Below are 19720 nucleotides of genomic sequence, written 5' to 3' on the forward strand. Positions count from 1 at the left end.
GATGTTCCGAGATGTTCATCCCTTATATCTCTTTGTAAAGTAGTTGAAAGTAGCTTTGAGAGGAAACCATACTGCCATACTGATTACTAACTGCAGTATAATTTCTGTTGCAAAGAAAAACAGACAAGGAAATAATTGACAGTTGAACATTTACCTGTCAACAACGATGTTGGAAAGATCTAATTGAGGACAGTCGGTCGTCTGTTGAGAGTTCATCCCTGTATATCTCTTTGCGTGCAGGTAGCAGTTGAAAGTAGCTGTGAGTAGGGAGAGTAAACCATCCCATACTGAATACTGACTAGTCTGTTTCAAGAAAGAATTGACAGTTAAACATATACTGAGCTACAATGATGTTGGAAAGTTCAAATTGAGGAAGGAAGATCATCTGTTGAAGTCGTGTCCCTTTCCGTAAGAAGAGCTTATCAAAACTTTAAATCGTAAATGAAACCAGGATCGGCGCTAAATGCTTTTGTTATTGGGATTTCAATCTGTAAAATACCTTCACCAACGTTCAAAAGTTTGGGGTCACTTAGAAATGTCCTTGTTTTTTTATTAAAAAAATATATATATATACTTTTTTTGTCCATTAAAATAACATCAAATTGATCAGAAATACAGTGTAGACATTGTTAATGTTGTAAATGACTATTGTAGCTGGAAATGACTGATTGTTTTATGGAATATCTACATAGGCGTACAGAGGCCCATTATCAGCAAACATCACTCCTGTGTTCCAACGGCACGTTGTGTTAGCTAATCCAAGTTTATAATTTTAAAAAGGCTAATTGATCCTTTGAAAACCCTTTCGCAATTATGTTAGCACAGCTGAAAACTGTGGCCTGATTAAAGAAGCAATAAGACTGGCCTTCTTTAGACTAGTTGAGTATCTGGAGCATCAGCCTTTGTGGGTTTGATTACAGGCTCAAAATGGCCAGAAAGGGTTAGGGTTTCTTCTGAAACTCGTCAGTCTATTCTTGTTCTTGTTCTGAGAAATGAAGGCTATTCCATGCTAGAAATTACCAGGAAACTGAAGATCTCGTACAACGCTGTGTACTACTCCCTTCACAGAGCAGCACAAACTGTCTCTAACCAGAATAGAAAGAAGAGTGGGAGGCCCCGGTGCACAACTGAGCAAGAGAACAAGTACATTAGAGTGTCTAGTTTGAGAAACAGACGCCTCACAAGTCCTCAACTGGCAGCTTCAACAGTGAAGAGGCGACTCCGGGATGCTGGCCTTCTAGGCAGAGATCCTCTGTCCAGGTTTAACATCAACAGTGAGGAGGCGACTCCGGGATGCTGGCCTTCTAGGCAGAGTTCCTCTGTCCAGTCTCAACATCAACAGTGAAGAGGCGACTCCGTGTTCCTCTGTCCAGTGTCTGTGTTATTTTGCCCATCTTAATCTTTACTTTTTATTGGCCAGTCTGAGACATGGCTTTTTCTTTGCAACTCCGCCTAGAAGGCCAGCATCCCGGAGTCGCCTCTTCACTGTTAACGTTGAGACTGGTGTTTTGTGGGTACTATTTAATGAAGCTGCCAGTTGAGGGCATCTAAGGCGTTTGAACAGAAGTGTACAGTACTTCAGATACAGTTTCTCCTGCAGTATGGAACTGACAGCGCTTTGCATGTTTTTGATTTACATTTATTAAACCTTTATAAAACTAGGCAAGTCAATTAGGAACAAATTCTTATTTACAATAACGGCCTGTCAAGAGGCCTGCTGGGAAAGAGGCTGAACAACACAGCATGGTAGCAACAACATGACAACAACACGGTAGCAACATGATAATAACATGGTAGAAACACAACATGACAAAAACATGGTAGCAACATGATAATAACATGGTAGCAACAACATGATAATAACATGGCAGCAACAACATGATAACAACATGGTAGCAACATGATAATAACATGGTAGCAACAACATGATAATAACATGGCAGCAACAACATGATAACAACATGGTAGCAACATGATAATAACATGGTAGCAACAACATGATAACAACATGGTAGTAACATGATAATAACATGGTAGCAACATGATAATAACATGGTAGCAACATGATAATAACATGGTAGCAACACAACATGACAAAAACATGGTAGCAACATGATAATAACATGGTAGCAACACAACATGACAACAACAAGGTAGCAACACAACATGACAACACAGCATGGTAGCAACACAACATAACAACACAGCATGGTAGCAACACAACATGACAACAACATGGTAGCAACACAACATGACAACAACAAGGTAGCAACACAACATGACAACACAGCATGGTAGCAACACAACATGACAACAACACGGTAGCAACACAACATGACAACAACATGGCAGCAACACAACATGACAACACAGCATGGTAGCAACACAACATGACAACAACGTGGCAGCAACACAACATGACAACAACACGGTAGCAACACAACATGACAACAACAAGGTAGCAACACAACATGACAACACAGCATGGTAGCAACACAACATAACAACACAGCATGGTAGCAACACAACATGACAACAACACGGTAGCAACACAACATGACAACAACAAGGTAGCAACACAACATGACAACACAACACGGTAGCAACACAACATGACAACACAACACGGTAGCAACACAACATGACAACACAGCATGGTAGCAACACAACATGACAACAACGTGGTAGCAGCACAACATGACAACACAGCATGGTAGCAACACAACATGACAACAACGTGGTAGCAGCACAACATGACAACACAGCATGGTAGCAACACAACATGACAACAACGTGGTAGCAACACAACATGACAACAACATGGCAGCAACACAACATGACAACAACATGGCAGCAAAGACAACATGACAACACAGCATGGTAGCAACACAACATGACAACAACGTGGTAGCAGCACAACATGACAACACAGCATGGTAGCAACACAACATGACAACAACACGGTAGCAACATGATAATAACATGGTAGCAACACAACATGACAAAAACACGGTAGCAACATGATAATAACATGGTAGCAACACAACATGACAACAACAAGGTAGCAACACAACATGACAACTCAGCATGGTAGCAACACAACATGACAACACAGCATGGTAGCAACACAACATGACAACAACACGGTAGCAACACAACATGACAACAACAAGGTAGCAACACAACATGACAACACAGCATGGTAGCAACACAACATGACAACAACACGGTAGCAACACAACATGACAACAACATGGCAGCAACACAACATGACAACACAGCATGGTAGCAACACAACATGACAACAACGTGGTAGCAACACAACATGACAACAACACGGTAGCAACACAACATGACAACAACAAGGTAGCAACACAACATGACAACACAGCATGGTAGCAACACAACATAACAACACAGCATGGTAGCAACACAACATGACAGCAACACGGTAGCAACACAACATGACAACAACAAGGTAGCAACACAACATGACAACACAACACGGTAGCAACACAACATGACAACACAACACGGTAGCAACACAACATGACAACACAGCATGGTAGCAACACAACATGACAACAACGTGGTAGCAGCACAACATGACAACACAGCATGGTAGCAACACAACATGACAACAACGTGGTAGCAGCACAACATGACAACACAGCATGGTAGCAACACAACATGACAACAACGTGGTAGCAGCACAAACATGGTACAAACATTGTTAGACACAGACAAAGCAAAACAATGTGATGTAGACTTTCTGTTTCTTCATGACATAAATCAACATCTGTTGGAATTGAAAAGGTTTTTCCTCAAGACTTTGATCAACCAGAGAAACTGTCTAGAATACTGTTGGTGTTTCGTGCAGTTTTAGATGTGACTAACTAAATGGCGGGAATTTTGTATGTAATGAAGACCGATTTTAAAGTACACATGCTTATTACTGCAGCGGCCAACGTATCTGCACATGCTGTCATGCCGCAAAGCTGGTTCGACCGCACTGTACAACTCACACCACACATCTTTGTGTCACTGTGGGCGCTCATTTGAATAACTGGTAAACAAATACAGAAATGGTCATGTGCTATTTTCCGTTGGAAAGAGAAAGACCAATGGAAGTGTGTAAGATGCCGTCTGTTATTACTGCACCTGTCACACTCTTCTCTTAAAAACATTCAAGATTACATATCTGCTGTAATCCTTATGATACTATCCCATCTCTTCTATTTCCAGGTACCAGAACTGTGTGTATACCTACAGGATCCTACCCAATGAGGACAGGAAGCTCTCGGTCCAGGTGAGACAACTCTTTTGAGGGGCAGAAGCTTTTAGTCCAGGTGATACAACTCTTTTGAGGGGAGGAAGCGCTTAGTCCAGGTGATACAACTCTTTTGAGGGGAGGAAGCTCTCAGTTCAGGTGATACAACTCTTTTGAGGGGAGGAATCTCTCAGTCCAGGTGATACAACTCTTTTGAGGGGAGGAAGCTCTCAGTCCAGGTGATACAACTCTTTTGAGGGGAGGAATCTCTCAGTCCAGGTGATACAACTCTTTTGAGGGGAGGAATCTCTCAGTCCAGGTGATACAACTCTTTTGAGGGGAGGAATCTCTCAGTCCAGGTGATACAACTCTTTTGAGGGGAGGAATCTCTCAGTCCAGGTGATACAACTCTTTTGAGGGGAGGAAGCTCTCAGTCCAGGTGATACAACTCTTTTGAGGGGAGGAAGCTCTCAGTCCAGGTGATACAACTCTTTTGAGGGGAGGAATCTCTCAGTCCAGGTGATACAACTCTTTTCAGGGGAGGAAGCTCTCAGTTCAGGTGATACAACTCTTTTGAGGGGAGGAATCTCTCAGTCCAGGTGATACAACTCTTTTGAGGGGAGGAAGCTCTCAGTCCAGGTGATACAACTCTTTTGAGGGGAGGAAGCTCTCAGTCCAGGTGATACAACTCTTTTGAGGGGAGGAAGCTCTCAGTCCAGGTGATACAACTCTTTTGAGGGGATGAAGCTCTCAGTCCAGGTGATACAACTCTTTTGAGGGGAGGAAGCTCTCAGTCCAGGTGATACAACTCTTTTGAGGGGATGAATCTCTCGGTTCAGCTGAGATCTGAACTCCATTTTGAGCGTAGAACCCCCCCACAAAGCATTTACCGTTACTATGTTGATCAACACAAGTTCTGAGCCTTATACCACCAACTTGTATGGCTGATATGGTCTCTTCCCAGGTGTTGGGTGTTAAGGGCTATTTTAAGAGCCACTTCTCAATTCCTCAATAATCAGACAACTTCTGCTCTGGTTTTCAATACCGTCAGCAATGAAAAAAGGCCATGTGTGGTGGTAGAGTTCTGGAATGTACCGGTGTATTGTGAATATTGTGCAACCTATTTTGGTTATACAGTACGTTGAACCAAGCCGTACTTGTGCGGAGAGGAAAAAAAAATGTGCTGAAGTGTGAGCGCTCCATAGAACTAGACACTAAATATAAACAGCCTTGTTTCCTGTGGCTGTGAATATGCGACACTGCTAATGTCCTCTTCTTTAATGAAGGGCGAATACAGTACACCGGATGTCTCTTCATCTGTAGGCCCACTCTCTCTGCTCTCTCTCTGTCACACAAAGGCATCGTTGTGTTAGGCTGAGGTTGAGATGGAAACACTTCTGGTTAATATGCCTGTATTAGTGTGGCAGTCAGAATATTCAGAACCTAGAGACGACTCTACAGTAGTGATGAATTAGATCGATTTTCATTGATCTATTGTAGCTGAAAAGCATTATAGTCATCTTGAGTTTTAGCCTGAGCTAAACACAGACGTGAAGGTTAAAACGATTTCCATAGGCCACTCTGCTAATGTTAAAGGGTACTTCGGTTTCCATAGGCCACTCTGCTAATGTTAAAGGGTACTTTGGTTTCAACAGGCCACTCTGCTAATGTTGAAGGGTACTTCAGTTTCTACAGGCCACTCTGCTAATGTTGAAGGGTACTTCGGTTTCTACAGGCCACTCTGCTAATGTTGAAGGGTACTTTGGTTTCAACAGGCCACTCTGCTAATGTTGAAGGGTACTTCGGTTTCCATAGGCCACTCTGCTAATGTTAAAGGGTACTTTGGTTTCAACAGGCCACTCTGCTAATGTTGAAGGGTACTTCAGTTTCTACAGGCCACTCTGCTAATGTTGAAGGGTACTTCAGTTTCAACAGGCCACTCTGCTAATGTTGAAGGGTACTACGATTTCTACAGGCCACTCTGCTAATGTTGAAGGGTACTACGGTTTCTACAGGCCACTCTGCTAATGTTGAAGGGTACTACGATTTCTACAGGCCACTCTGCTAATGCTGAAGGGTACTACGGTTTCTACAGGCCACTCTGCTAATGCTGAAGGGTACTACGGTTTCTACAGGCCACTCTGCTAATGTTGAAAGGTACTACGGTTTCTACAGGCCACTCTGCTAATGTTGAAGGGTACTACGATTTCTACAGGCCACTCTGCTAATGCTGAAAGGAAACTACGGTTTCTACAGGCCACTCTGCTAATGTTGAAGGGTACTACGGTTTCTACAGGCCACTGCCAATGTTGATCAAAACCGTCTTCCTCTTTCAGTAGCAGAAAGTTATAAATTATTCTGAGGCGTGGGCGTATGAAAAGCCACAAAGTTAATCTTGTGCGCAACAGAAAATAGCAGACCCTTCACGCAAAAATATAGATTTTCACTGCATTTAAATTAATCAACGTATCCACAGTGGCTGTGAAATGGGCTGAAGAAAACAAGTCACTAGGTAGTTAATACTCTGAAGAAACCAGGTGACTTGGTAGTTAATACTCTGAAGAAACCAGGTGACTTGGTAGTTAATACGCTAACGAAACCAGGTGACTAGGTAGTTAATACGCTAACGAAACCAGGTGACTAGGTAGTTAATACGCTAACGAAACCAGGTGACTAGGTAGTTAATACGCTAACGAAACCAGGTGACTAGGTAGTTAATACGCTAACGAAACCAGGTGACTAGGTAGTTAATACGCTAACGAAACCAGGTGACTAGGTAGTTAATACTCTAAAGAAACCAGGTGACTAGGTAGTTAATACGCTAACGAACCCAGGTGACTTGGTAGTTTGTACGCTAAAGCCCTTGGAATTTAGCCAAACAGTGGAAAGAGTGTTTAAGCTGTATGATTGGTCTAGAAGGAAACCCTGTCATTCATACAACATCAAGTCTCTCTGGAAACATAAAGCCTTAGAAGAACTCTCACGTTGCCACACTGAGAAGATCTATACTGGCACCAGAGAGGAAGCACCAAGTAGAGAGATGAGAAGAACAGGCTACTAGCCTGTCTTGCTGTTGGTGCTCTGTAGTGTTCTTGTCTTGCTGTTGGTGCTCTGTAGTGTTCTTGTCTTACAGTTGGTGCTCTGTAGTGTTCTTGTCTTACTGTTGGTGCTCTGTAGTGTTCTTGTCTTACAGTTGGTGCTCTTGTCTTGCTGTTGGTGCTCTGTAGTGTTCTTGTCTTGCTGTTGGTGCTCTGTAGTGTTCTTGTCTTCCTGTTGGTGCTCTGTAGTGTTCTTGTCTTGCTGTTGGTGCTCTGTAGTGTTCTTGTCTTACTGTTGGTGCTCTGTAGTGTTCTTGTCTTCCTGTTGGTGCTCTGTAGTGTTCTTGTCTTACTGTTGGTGCTCTGTAGTGTTCTTGTCTTCCTGTTGGTGCTCTGTAGTGTTCTTGTCTTACTGTTGGTGCTCTTGTCTTGCTGTTGGTGCTCTGTAGTGTTCTTGTCTTACTGTTGGTGCTCTGTAGTGTTATTGTCTTGTTGTTGGTGCTCTGTAGTGCTCTTGTCTTGCTGTTCGTGCTCTGTAGTGTTCTTGTCTTCCTGTTGGTGCTCTGTAGTGTTCTTGTCTTGCTGTTGGTGCTCTGTAGTGTTCTTGTCTTACAGTTGGTGCTCTGTAGTGTTCTTGTCTTACTGTTGGTGCTCTGTAGTGTTCTTGTCTTACAGTTGGTGCTCTTGTCTTGCTGTTGGTGCTCTGTAGTGTTCTTGTCTTCCTGTTGGTGCTCTGTAGTGCTCTTGTCTTGCTGTTGGTGCTCTGTAGTGTTCTTGTCTTCCTGTTGGTGCTCTGTAGTGTTCTTGTCTTCCTGTTGGTGCTCTGTAGTGTTCTTGTCTTACAGTTGGTGCTCTTGTCTTGCTGTTGGTGCTCTGTAGTGTTCTTGTCTTACTGTTGGTGCTCTGTAGTGTTCTTGTCTTGTTGTTGGTGCTCTGTAGTGTTCTTGCCTTACTGTTGGTGCTCTGTAGTGTTCTTGTCTTACTGTTGGTGCTCTGTAGTGTTCTTGTCTTCCTGTTGGTGCTCTGTAGTGTTCTTGTCTTGCTGTTGGTGCTCTGTAGTGTTCTTGTCTTCCTGTTGGTGCTCTGTAGTGTTCTTGCCTTACTGTTGGTGCTCTGTAGTGTTCTTGCCTTACTGTTGGTGCTCTGTAGTGTTCTTGTCTTCCTGTTGATGCTCTGTAGAGTTCTTGTCTTACTGTTGGTGCTCTGTAGTGTTCTTGTCCTACTGTTGGTGCTCTGTAGTGTTCTTGTCTTACTGTTGGTGCTCTGTAGTGTTCTTGCCTTCCTGTTGGTGCTCTCTAGTGTTCTTGTCTTACTGTTGGTGCTCTGTAGTGTTCTTGTCCTACTGTTGGTGCTCTGTAGTGTTCTTGTCTTCCTGTTGGTGCTCTGTAGTGTTCTTGTCTTGCTGTTGATGCTCTGTAGTGTTCTTGTCTTGCTGCTGGTGCTCTGTAGTGTTCTTGTCTTGCTGTTGGTGCTCTGTAGTGTTCTTGTCTTACTGTTGGTGCTCTGTAGTGTTATTGTCTTGTTGTTGGTGCTCTGTAGTGTTCTTGTCTTACTGTTGTTGCTCTGTAGTGTTCTTGTCTTACTGTTGGTGCTCTGTAGTGTTCTTGCCTTCCTGTTGGTGCTCTGTAGTGTTCTTGTCTTGCTGTTGGTGCTCTGTAGTGTTCTTGTCTTGCTGTTGTAGTGTACTAAACTCAGAAGTGCACTAAACTCAGAAGTGTACTAGCCTGTGATGAGATCGTTGAGAAACAGTGTATCAGGACCATGGCTTGATGGTACTACATACATTTAAACCCACATGAGTGCCTGGAACTTTCAATTCTTCAAACCATTTCACACTTGTGTTGGATTATATTTGCCCAGATTTTTCAAATCTGTACTACTACCATTGTGGACTCCAAAGGGTACTAGGCTGTGATTACTGTTCTGTTCTGTAGTTCACTAACCTGTAAGTGTTGATGATTCGCATTAGACCCAGAGAAATCTACTAACCTGTGAAGCAACGTGAACATAGGCAAAGACACATGCATATAAACACAGACAATAACATATGCCCTATATGCACACGTACACATGGATTTAGTACTGTAGATATGTGGTAGTGATGGAGTAGGGGCCTGAGGGCACACAGTGTGTTTGTGATATCTGTGAATGTATTGTAATGTTTTTTTTAAAAATGCTATAAACTGCCTTCATTTTGCTGGACCCCAGGAAGAGAAGCTGCTGCTATTGGCCAATGGGAATCCATAATAAATACATGTACTTTTGAGTGTCAGGGGAAAAATGTATGGAGTAAAAAGTACATCATTGTCCTTGAAAATTAGCCCGGCTGGCTAAAACCGTCACTTTTACTGAAACGTTGATTAATGTGCACTGTCCCTGTAAAAATAAACTCAAACTACTTAAGTAGTACTTTCAAGTAGATTTTTTTTAAATGAAGTACTTTACACCACTGCTTTTGTGCCTCTCTCCAGGCCTCTGAGGGCGTGCCTATCCAATTATTCTCTGTGCTGTCTGACCTGGTGGAGACGTTCTACAGTCCCAACATGGGTCTGGCTACACACCTGCAGTTCCCTGTTCAGAAGGAGGAGGAGCCAGAGGAAGAAGCAGGTTAGGTTAATAGACATTGGCATCTCAAATTGTACCCTTTTCCCCCTATATAGTGTACTGCTTTAGACCAGAAACCCATATGGGTTCCCATGAGGCTCTGGTCCAAAAAATAGTGTACTATGTAAAGAGTATGGTGCCATTCAGGATACAGACATTCTCTCATTCTCTCTGGTCTGTTTCTGCTACAGCTAAGCTAAGCTAAGGCAGTCTGATCTTTAGGCTTAACTCAAAGGGGCCTGTCTCACACATCCGTAAAAGGTCCAATTTATTTTCGCTGTCACAGGACATAACGTTATGTCTTAACAGTTACGACAGTTGTTGGATCAACGGAGCCAGTGAAATGCCCTCCTCAGCTGCCCCCTAGGAACAGTAAAGAAATCCAAGGAGGGGATTCCCGAGGCTCAGAGCTGGCTTGTAGTTCCCTGGGAGACACATACCTACAGAGACTACAACACATCGATATGTCTAAGTATGTACTGAAGGCTCACATTCAACTAATCAATGTACTGATACTTCTCAAGTGTCTTCAGTATTGTGGGACAAATACTAACTTCCTGTCAGGTCGAGTTTTCACTTCAGCATGCATTAATGTCAGTAGGAGGAGACGAAAATACAATTTGACTGTAAAGAGGAAGTTACGATTTGCCCTTGTGTTACTAAAGACATAGTATTGTGTTACCCAGCTGCCCATGTTTAAGTTACATACCAACGAACAAATTACACTGACTGATGATGCATCTGTAAATTCAAGGATTTTAAATATTTTTTATTAATACTTTCAAGTGATATCCTCTGGGTCCACATTGTACATTTTGTTTCTATATGTGTCTGTTACCCAAAATAAATTCAATTCAATTCAATCATATCGTCCAGCCTGCCAGAAGAGCACCAAAAATCCATTGAGGAATACTTCCACACCTCGGTCTCTCTCGATGCTGAGCAAGTCCAGAGTGGGAATCCATCCCTCCCCCATCTAAAGAAGCTCACCATGGGAATCTGCAAACAACTGAACAGGTACGCAGTACTGTAAACAACTGAACAGGTACACAGTACTGTAAACAACTGAACAGGTACACAGTACTGTAAACAACTGAACAGGTACACAGTACTGTAAACAACTGAACGGGTGCACAGTACTGTAAACAGCTGAACATGTACACGGTACTGTAAACAACTGAACAGGTACGCAGTACTGTAAACAACTGAACAGGTACGCAGTACTGTAAACAACTGAACAGGTACACGGTACTATAAACAACTGAACAGGTACACGATACTGTAAACAACTGAACAGGTACGCAGTACTGTAAACAACTGAACAGGTATGCAGTACTGTAAACAACTGAACAGGTACGCAGTACTGTAAACAACTGAACAGGTACACAGTACTGTAAACAACTGAACAGGTACGCAGTACTGTAAACAACTGAACAGGTACGCAGTACTGTAAACAACTGAACAGGTACGCAGTACTGTAAACAACTGAACAGGTACGCAGTACTGTAAACAACTGAACAGGTACGCAGTACTGTAAACAACTGAACAGGTACGCAGTACTGTAAACAACTGAACAGGTACGCAGTACTGTAAACAACTGAACAGGTACGCAGTACTGTAAACAACTGAACAGGTACGCAGTACTGTAAACAACTGAACAGGTACGCAGTACTGTAAACAACTGAACAGGTACGCAGTACTGTAAACAACTGAACAGGTACGCAGTACTGTAAACAACTGAACAGGTACGCAGTACTGTAAACAACTGAACAGGTACGCAGTACTGTAAACAACTGAACAGGTACACAGTACTGTAAACAACTGAACAGGTACGCAGTACTGTAAACAACTGAACAGGTACGCAGTACTGTAAACAACTGAACAGGTACACAGTACTGTAAACAACTGAACAGGTACACAGTACTGTAAACAACTGAACAGGTACACAGTACTGTAAACAACTGAACAGGTACACAGTACTGTAAACAACTGAACAGGTACACGGTACTGTAAACAACTGAACAGGTACACAGTACTGTAAACAACTGAACAGGTACACAGTACTGTAAACAACTGAACAGGTACACAGTACTGTAAACAACTGAACAGGTACGCAGTACTGTAAACAACTGAACAGGTACGCAGTACTGTAAACAACTGAACAGGTACGCAGTACTGTAAACAACTGAACAGGTACACAGTACTGTAAACAACTGAACAGGTACACAGTACTGTAAACAACTGAACAGGTACACAGTACTGTAAACAACTGAACAGGTACACAGTACTGTAAACAACTGAACAGGTACACAGTACTGACGGACAGTAGCTGCTTCTGCAACATGTATATTACTTGGCTTTCACTATGAACAGTGTTTAATTGTCCCTTGTCAAATGCAAGAACATTTCTGTACTCCTATAATGGTGTCAGTGAGATCTCAGTCGGTTTCGGGGTCCATTTAATTCGTTCAGCCAATTAGGGATGGAAACTGAATTGAAATTGACCCCCATAAACCCTGGTAAACAGCATTAAAACAATTGCTATGCTCCTATTGGTTGTACCAGCGAGATCTCCCGTACCCTGCCCACTCTGGAGACCTTTCAGAGGCTTCTGGACCAGCAGCTGGCCCCAGGGATCGGACGTCTGAGGACTCAGGTAGGTGGACATTATTCATATTCACTTTTTTTTTTTTAATCAGACGTTTGAACGTCAACATTCAGTAAAGAGACGGTTTTTAACTGCATTGGAGACGGAATCGGTTTACCGTTAATAACACTCAATTAGGAAATGGGTCGGTGCGAGCTCTTATTGGAGAGGATCTTGGTCTTTCTGTTAAAATGAGACGTAGCGCTTCCTGGTTGTAGATGCGTGATTGCAGGTTGCTATTATATTAAAGCTGAATGTTGCTGAAGGTTCTCTGATGTTTTAGTTTAACATTGTAGTGTAGTGTCCTGTAGTCTACCTCTGCTCTATTCTACTATAGTGTACTGTAGTCTACCTCTGCTCTATTCTACTATAGTGTACTGTAGTCTACCTCTGCTCTATTCTACTGTAGTGTCCTGTAGTCTACCTCTGCTCTATTCTACTGTAGTGTACTGTAGTCTACCTCTGCTCTATTCTACTGTAGTGTAGTCTACCTCTGCTCTATTCTACTGTAGTGTACTGTAGTCTACCTCTGCTCTATTCTACTATAGTGTCCTGTAGTCTACCTCTGCTCTATTCTACTATAGTGTACTGTAGTCTACCTCTGCTCTATTCTACTGTAGTGTACTGTAGTCTACCTCTGCTCTATTCTACTGTAGTGTAGTGTAGTCTACCTCTGCTCTATTCTACTATAGTGTCCTGTAGTCTACCTCTGCTCTATTCTACTATAGTGTACTGTAGTCTACCTCTGCTCTATTCTACTATAGTGTACTGTAGTCTACCTCTGCTCTATTCTACTGTAGTGTAATGTAGTCTACCTCTGCTCTATTCTACTGTAGTGTACTGTAGTCTACCTCTGCTCTATTCTACTGTAGTGTACTGTAGTCTACCTCTGCTCTATTCTACTATAGTGTAGTCTACCTCTGCTCTATTCTACTGTAGTGTAGTCTACCTCTGATCTATTCTACTATAGTGTACTGTAGTCTACCTCTGCTCTATTCTACTGTAGTGTACTGTAGTCTACCTCTGCTCTATTCTACTATAGTGTCCTGTAGTCTTCCTCTGCTCTATTCTACTGTAGTGTACTGTAGTCTTCCTCTGCTCTATTCTACTATAGTGTACTGTAGTCTACCTCTGCTCTATTCTACTGTAGTGTCCTGTAGTCTACCTCTGCTCTATTCTACTGTAGTGTACTGTAGTCTGCCTCTGCTCTATTCTACTGTAGTGTAGTCTACCTCTGCTCTATTCTACTGTAGTGTCCTGTAGTCTACCTCTGCTCTATTCTACTATAGTGCCCTGTAGTCTACCTCTGCTCTATTCTACTGTAGTGTAGTCTGCCTCTGCTCTATTCTACTATAGTGTAGTCTACCTCTGCTCTATTCTACTGTAGTGTAGTCTGCCTCTGCTCTATTCTACTGTAGTGTAGTCTACCTCTGCTCTATTCTACTATAGTGTCCTGTAGTCTACCTCTGCTCTATTCTACTATAGTGTACTGTAGTCTACCTCTGCTCTATTCTACTGTAGTGTACTGTAGTCTACCTCTGCTCTATTCTACTGTAGTGTACTGTAGTCTACCTCTGCTCTATTCTACTATAGTGTACTGTAGTCTACCTCTGCTCTATTCTACTGTAGTGTAGTCTACCTCTGCTCTATTCTACTATAGTGTACTGTAGTCTACCTCTGCTCTATTCTACTATAGTGTACTGTAGTCTACCTCTGCTCTATTCTACTATAGTGTACTGTAGTCTACCTCTGCTCTATTCTACTGTAGTGTACTGTAGTCTACCTCTGCTCTATTCTACTATAGTGTACTGTAGTCTACCTCTGCTCTATTCTACTATAGTGTACTGTAGTCTACCTCTGCTCTATTCTACTGTAGTGTAGTCTACCTCTGCTCTATTCTACTATGGTGTACTGTAGTCTGCCTCTGCTCTATTCTACTATAGTGTACTGTAGTCTACCTCTGCTCTATTCTACTATAGTGTACTGTAGTCTACCTCTGCTCTATTCTACTGTAGTGTACTGTAGTCTACCTCTGCTCTATTCTACTATAGTGTACTGTAGTCTACCTCTGCTCTATTCTACTATAGTGTACTGTAGTCTACCTCTGCTCTATTCTACTATAGTGTACTGTAGTCTACCTCTGCTCTATTCTACTATAGTGTACTGTAGTCTACCTCTGCTCTATTCTACTATAGTGTACTGTAGTCTACCTCTGCTCTATTCTACTATAGTGTACTGTAGTCTACCTCTGCTCTATTCTACTATAGTGTACTGTAGTCTACCTCTGCTCTATTCTACTATAGTGTAGTCTGCACTTTTCTTGGGTTTTTCTGCAGAAATAGACACTCTGCCCTTTTCTTGGTTTATTCTGCAGACATAGACACTCTGCCTATCAATAGAATATGATATCATGTTTCCAGTAGTTGGTTTAAAATGAATTATGTTGTCTCTTTAAGTGTCTAATTCACATCACGTTTCTGTTTTAATTTCTAGGTGTCAGCAGATTCCGACCAGTCTGTGTCCTTCAGGCTGGAACAACTGACCAAACTGCTCTACTCCATAGAAGAGAAGGTAATGTTTTAACACCATTCTAAACCCTAGGACCTGTCCCAAATTGCACCCTATTCCCTATATAGTGCACTACTATAGGGCCCATAGGGCTCTGGCCAAAAGTAACACACTATATATAAGGGAATAGGGTTTCATTTGGGAAGAAAATCATATTCGAAAATTAAAACGTTATTCAATTTTATTTTTTGTTGCACCAAGCTCATCCATTTTCTATATCTATCAATCTCTAAGTGACCCTGGTGTAGGTGACCTCTGAGATGCTGAAACGTCTTTCCTGTGTCATGTTGACTTACCCCGACCAGGGTAAAAACACAGTTGTGAGGAAGTCCCCTTCAAATACTGTAGTTCCCTTTTTTCAGGCCAAAACAGCCGTGTTTGAGTGGGCTGGATACGACGGAGGCCACAGAAGGTCTCTAATACCACCTATTACATTTGAAGTAAGTGAGCTATAAAAAATAATAAAAGATACAATAGCCAAGAGGCATTTTCATAACTTTATGACATATCAAAAGGCCAGATTTAGAAAGAAACTTGACTGAAACAAAGGGATTTCTCTCAATTATCATTGGGGTAAACTCATTGAGTGTATTTGAATGAACAAAGGCATTGACCATGTGACACCATTAATGTGAAGCCAAGGAAATCATACCATTGATACTCTACATTACATGCGCAGCTAGCTCCAGGCTAGCTCTGCCCCCTCTCATTGAGTATCAAGTTGAAGGCCAACCGTGGTAATGCAGGCTAGCTCTGCCCCCTCTCATTGAGTATCAAGTTGAAGGCCAACCGTGGTAATGCAGGCTAGCTCTGCCCCCTCTCATTGAGTATCAAGTTGAAGGCCAACCGTGGTAATGCAGGCTAGCTCTGCCCCCTCTCATTGAGTATCAAGTTGAAGGCCAACCGTGGTAATGCAGGCTAGCTCTGCCCCCTCTCATTGAGTATCAAGTTGAAGGCCAACCGTGGTAATGCAGGCTAGCTCTGCCCCCTCTTATTGAGTATCAAGTTGAAGGCCAACCGTAGTAATGCAGGCTAGCTCTGCCCCCTCTCATTGAGTATCAAGTTGAAGGCCAACCGTGGTAATGCAGGCTAGCTCTGCCCCCTCTCATTGAGTATCAAGTTGAAGGCCAACCGTGGTAATGCAGGCTAGCTCTGCCCCCTCTCATTGAGTATCAAGTTGAAGGCCAACCGTAGTAATGCAGGCTGACCATAGCAGCTAAATCATACTTCTTGTTTAAGGGCATGCATATGGTGTAATAGGAGTAATTATGGGTAATCACACTTCTTGTTTAAGGGCATGCATATGGTGTAATAGGAGTAATTATGGGTAATCATACTTCTTGTTTAAGGGCATGCATATGGTGTAATAGGAGTAATTATCGGTAACATGATTGTCATCTGAATGTTTTTTTTTACCACGAAGATTGACCACAAAAACATTTATTTTCACATTCGCTACAATGGGGTATCCTGTTTTTTTTTTTTTTGCTAACAATGTCTGCAGTACTGTGGTCCGCTTTGGACTTCTGTGGCTTCAATGAGAGGGGGCAGTTGTTTGCCCTGAGTAAACTTCAAATTAGGTTTTATTCCAAAACGCTATATATCCATTTTCAGAAATGTTGGAAAATTGGCTTTTAATGTTTAAAGAAATGATGAGAGAATGGTGTGTTTTATATACACTATCAAATCATGGCATGGGGGGTTGTTCAATGACAGACATGTATTTGTTTAAAATCTAAATCACTTGATGGTTTCATTTCAGAGAGACAAATAATCATGTTTTACTGCTAAATGCTAAATATCTGCCTCACTCTCAGAGGAATCAGTAGTACTGCTAGGTTTTACACAGTAATAATATATATCTGCCTCACTCTCAGAGGAATAAGTAGTACTGCTAGGTTTTACACAGTCATGTGACAATTTTTTAATTTATTTAAAGAACTGTACAAATGATTTGTTACATCAGTGTGTATATATATATATATACATATCATTTGTACAGTTCTATATATATATATATATATATATATATATATATGTATATATAGTTTTTCTACAATTAATCAATACAGTAATATGAGATCTGTATGTAAAATATTTACATTTAACATGTGAGTATTTTCAGCAGATTCTCTTATCCAGAGCGACTTACAGTTCATTCATCTGAAGATAGCTAGACCACACAACCACATCACAGGATACGAACAACCAAACCCTGTTTTAATACACATTAAACATATGAATAAAACATGTGGGAACAGTCATATTCTACACACGAAGGTACCCGTAGACACCCGTAGGCACACGAAGGTACCCGTAGGAATTATTTCAGATTTAAAAAATAATAATTTAAACAAAATGTGCAAAAATTTGTGGATGTAACGTTTTGGAACGATTCTCTTCAAATGTTCTTTGCACGGTTTAATTGCAGGACAGGTTTCTTTTGTGAACTTGTGAGGTCGTGGTCTTCTTTTACAGGTCAAATCAGAGTTGCTTGGTCTCACAACCAAGATGTTCCTCAAGGTGGATGTGGAAACTGGGAAGATCTACTTCAAGAAGTATAAAGATGGGCCAGAAGACAAATACTTTGTTCACAATAAAAGTCAGTACTCTATTCATGATAAAATCCCAGAGAATTGTATTTATATTTTACATTCTGTATTGTATCTAAGTCCTTGTCCCAAACGGCACCTAATTCCCTATATAGTATTCTACTTAGTAGTGTCATAGGTCTAATCTATGTCATGTCAAGTCTTACAGCTCGTGAAATCCCAGAAGGTTGCCAAGCTGGTGATCATGCTGGAAACAGAGAAGGAGAAAACTCTGAGGAAAGAGTTTGTCTTCGACGACACAAAGGTAAAGACCTCCTAAGTTCTTTGGTGCTACGTTTTCATGTTATCTGTGCGGTGTCCCTTCTGACGTCTGTCTGTGTGTCACCAGAAAAGAGAGGGGTTCTGTCAACTCCTTCAGCAGATGAAGAACAAACACTCGGACAAGCCTGAGCCAGATATGATCACGGTATTCGTTGGCACCTGGAATATGGGTAAAATGGCCGCCTTCAATGTCTACCTTTTACCTAGAATAGATAGAACATTTTACATAGTGTTATAGTTGGTTTCTAATAAATAAAAGACGACGGTGGCGAAGGATATCATTGCTAGTTAACGCTGATCCAGGTTCAGTTTTGAGATCCACCCACGTCATTGATGTAGGATTAGCCAGACACGTAGGGCTGGTCTTGGAACTGTGACAACGGGCATCCTCTCTCCGCCTGGCTCTATGGGATAGAGAACACCATAAGGAGTATAATGACTCTTAAGATGTTGTCTGTATCAATTACGCTTCACAGATCATAGGGTCTTTTTTTGTGAAACAAATGTAAAAAATAATGTGAAACATCCTTCTTCACAATGAAGTTTCTATGTGAGAATTGCCAGAACAATCTCGGATACCAAAAATGTTTTTGGGGCCCACGCTGAGATGGAATCGCCCATTGATCAATATCAATATTGCTGTTATTTTTTTTTAACTCAGTGGATAATTGTTTTGCTGAATGACTCAACAACTAGCTACACATTTCCTATTTGAAATAAAAAAAGATATTGATTGATTGACTGATTGATCATTGTCTCTCCCAAGGGAACGCCAGCCCCCCACACAGCATAGCATCCTGGTTCCAGTGTAAGGGTCAGGGCAAGACCAGGGACGACACGGCCGATCACATTCCTCATGACATCTATGTGTTCGGGACTCAGGAAGATCCCCTGGGGGAGAAGGAGTGGATAGACACACTGAAAAGTGCCTTGAGAGGAACCACCAACATCAGCTTCAAACAAGTCAGTTACTATCTCAATTAGTATTTTCATGATTCCTTGCACCAATTGGAGAAGAAGGCCTGAGGGGAGGGACCTTGGATGTTCTCCTCCAGTACGGTTGAGGAGGCAAGGGATAGGATTTGAGGAATCGAGGGAAGAGGATTTGAGATAGGGCCAGTGTCTCAGTCTCAACACTCAGAGCCAGTGTCTCAGTCTCAACACTCAGGGCCAGTTTCCCAGACATACAATAAATGAAGCCTGGACCTGAACTAAAGAGCACTTTCAATAGAGATTCTCCATGGAGCAAGCTTTTCAGTGTAGGACAAGGCTTAATCTGAGTCCAGTAAACCCACCCTTAAAGGATCTCCTTATTCCTACACTGGTTTGAGGTTGGGTTACATTACAAATCACAGTGGCCCGTTTAAATATAGTTTGTCAGATTGTAATAGAGTCGACCATAAGGAATGGTCAAGGTATCACTATTATGTGTTTTAATTTTGTTCAGATAGCCACCCAGACCCTATGGAACATCCGGATCGTTGTGCTAGCCAAGCCTGAGCACGAGAACAGAATCTCACACATCTTCTCAGACAGCGTCAAGACAGGGATCGCCAACGCTTTGGGTAAGTCCGATCAGCTCACTGCAGTCCCATCAACACACTGCAGTCCCATCGGGTCACTGCAGTCCCATCAACTCACTGCAGTCCCATCAACACACTGCAGTCCCATCAACACACTGCAGTCCCATCAACACACTGCAGTCCCATCAACTCACTGC

General features: G+C 42.1%; 1 protein-coding gene across 2 annotated transcripts in view; it reads left to right on the forward strand.

The window, feature by feature from the left end:
* LOC110524859 (phosphatidylinositol 3,4,5-trisphosphate 5-phosphatase 1) overlaps window positions 1-19720 on the forward strand; it is a 44639-nt gene that overhangs the window by 726 nt on the left and 24193 nt on the right. For both annotated transcript variants that reach the window (XM_036978951.2, XM_036978952.2), the window contains exons 2-13: window positions 4246-4309; window positions 9780-9915; window positions 10222-10384; window positions 10789-10929; window positions 12478-12568; window positions 15053-15130; window positions 15490-15567; window positions 17606-17729; window positions 17880-17983; window positions 18068-18170; window positions 18767-18963; window positions 19448-19565. In XM_036978951.2, the coding sequence (XP_036834846.2) occupies window positions 4246-4309; window positions 9780-9915; window positions 10222-10384; window positions 10789-10929; window positions 12478-12568; window positions 15053-15130; window positions 15490-15567; window positions 17606-17729; window positions 17880-17983; window positions 18068-18170; window positions 18767-18963; window positions 19448-19565 (1397 nt within the window). The remainder of the gene's footprint in view (window positions 1-4245; window positions 4310-9779; window positions 9916-10221; window positions 10385-10788; window positions 10930-12477; window positions 12569-15052; window positions 15131-15489; window positions 15568-17605; window positions 17730-17879; window positions 17984-18067; window positions 18171-18766; window positions 18964-19447; window positions 19566-19720) is intronic.

Source organism: Oncorhynchus mykiss, chromosome 5 (assembly GCF_057628025.1).
Source record: "Oncorhynchus mykiss isolate SJ-2025 chromosome 5, ASM5762802v1, whole genome shotgun sequence".
In the NCBI taxonomy this organism is placed as follows: Eukaryota; Metazoa; Chordata; class Actinopteri; order Salmoniformes; family Salmonidae; genus Oncorhynchus; species Oncorhynchus mykiss.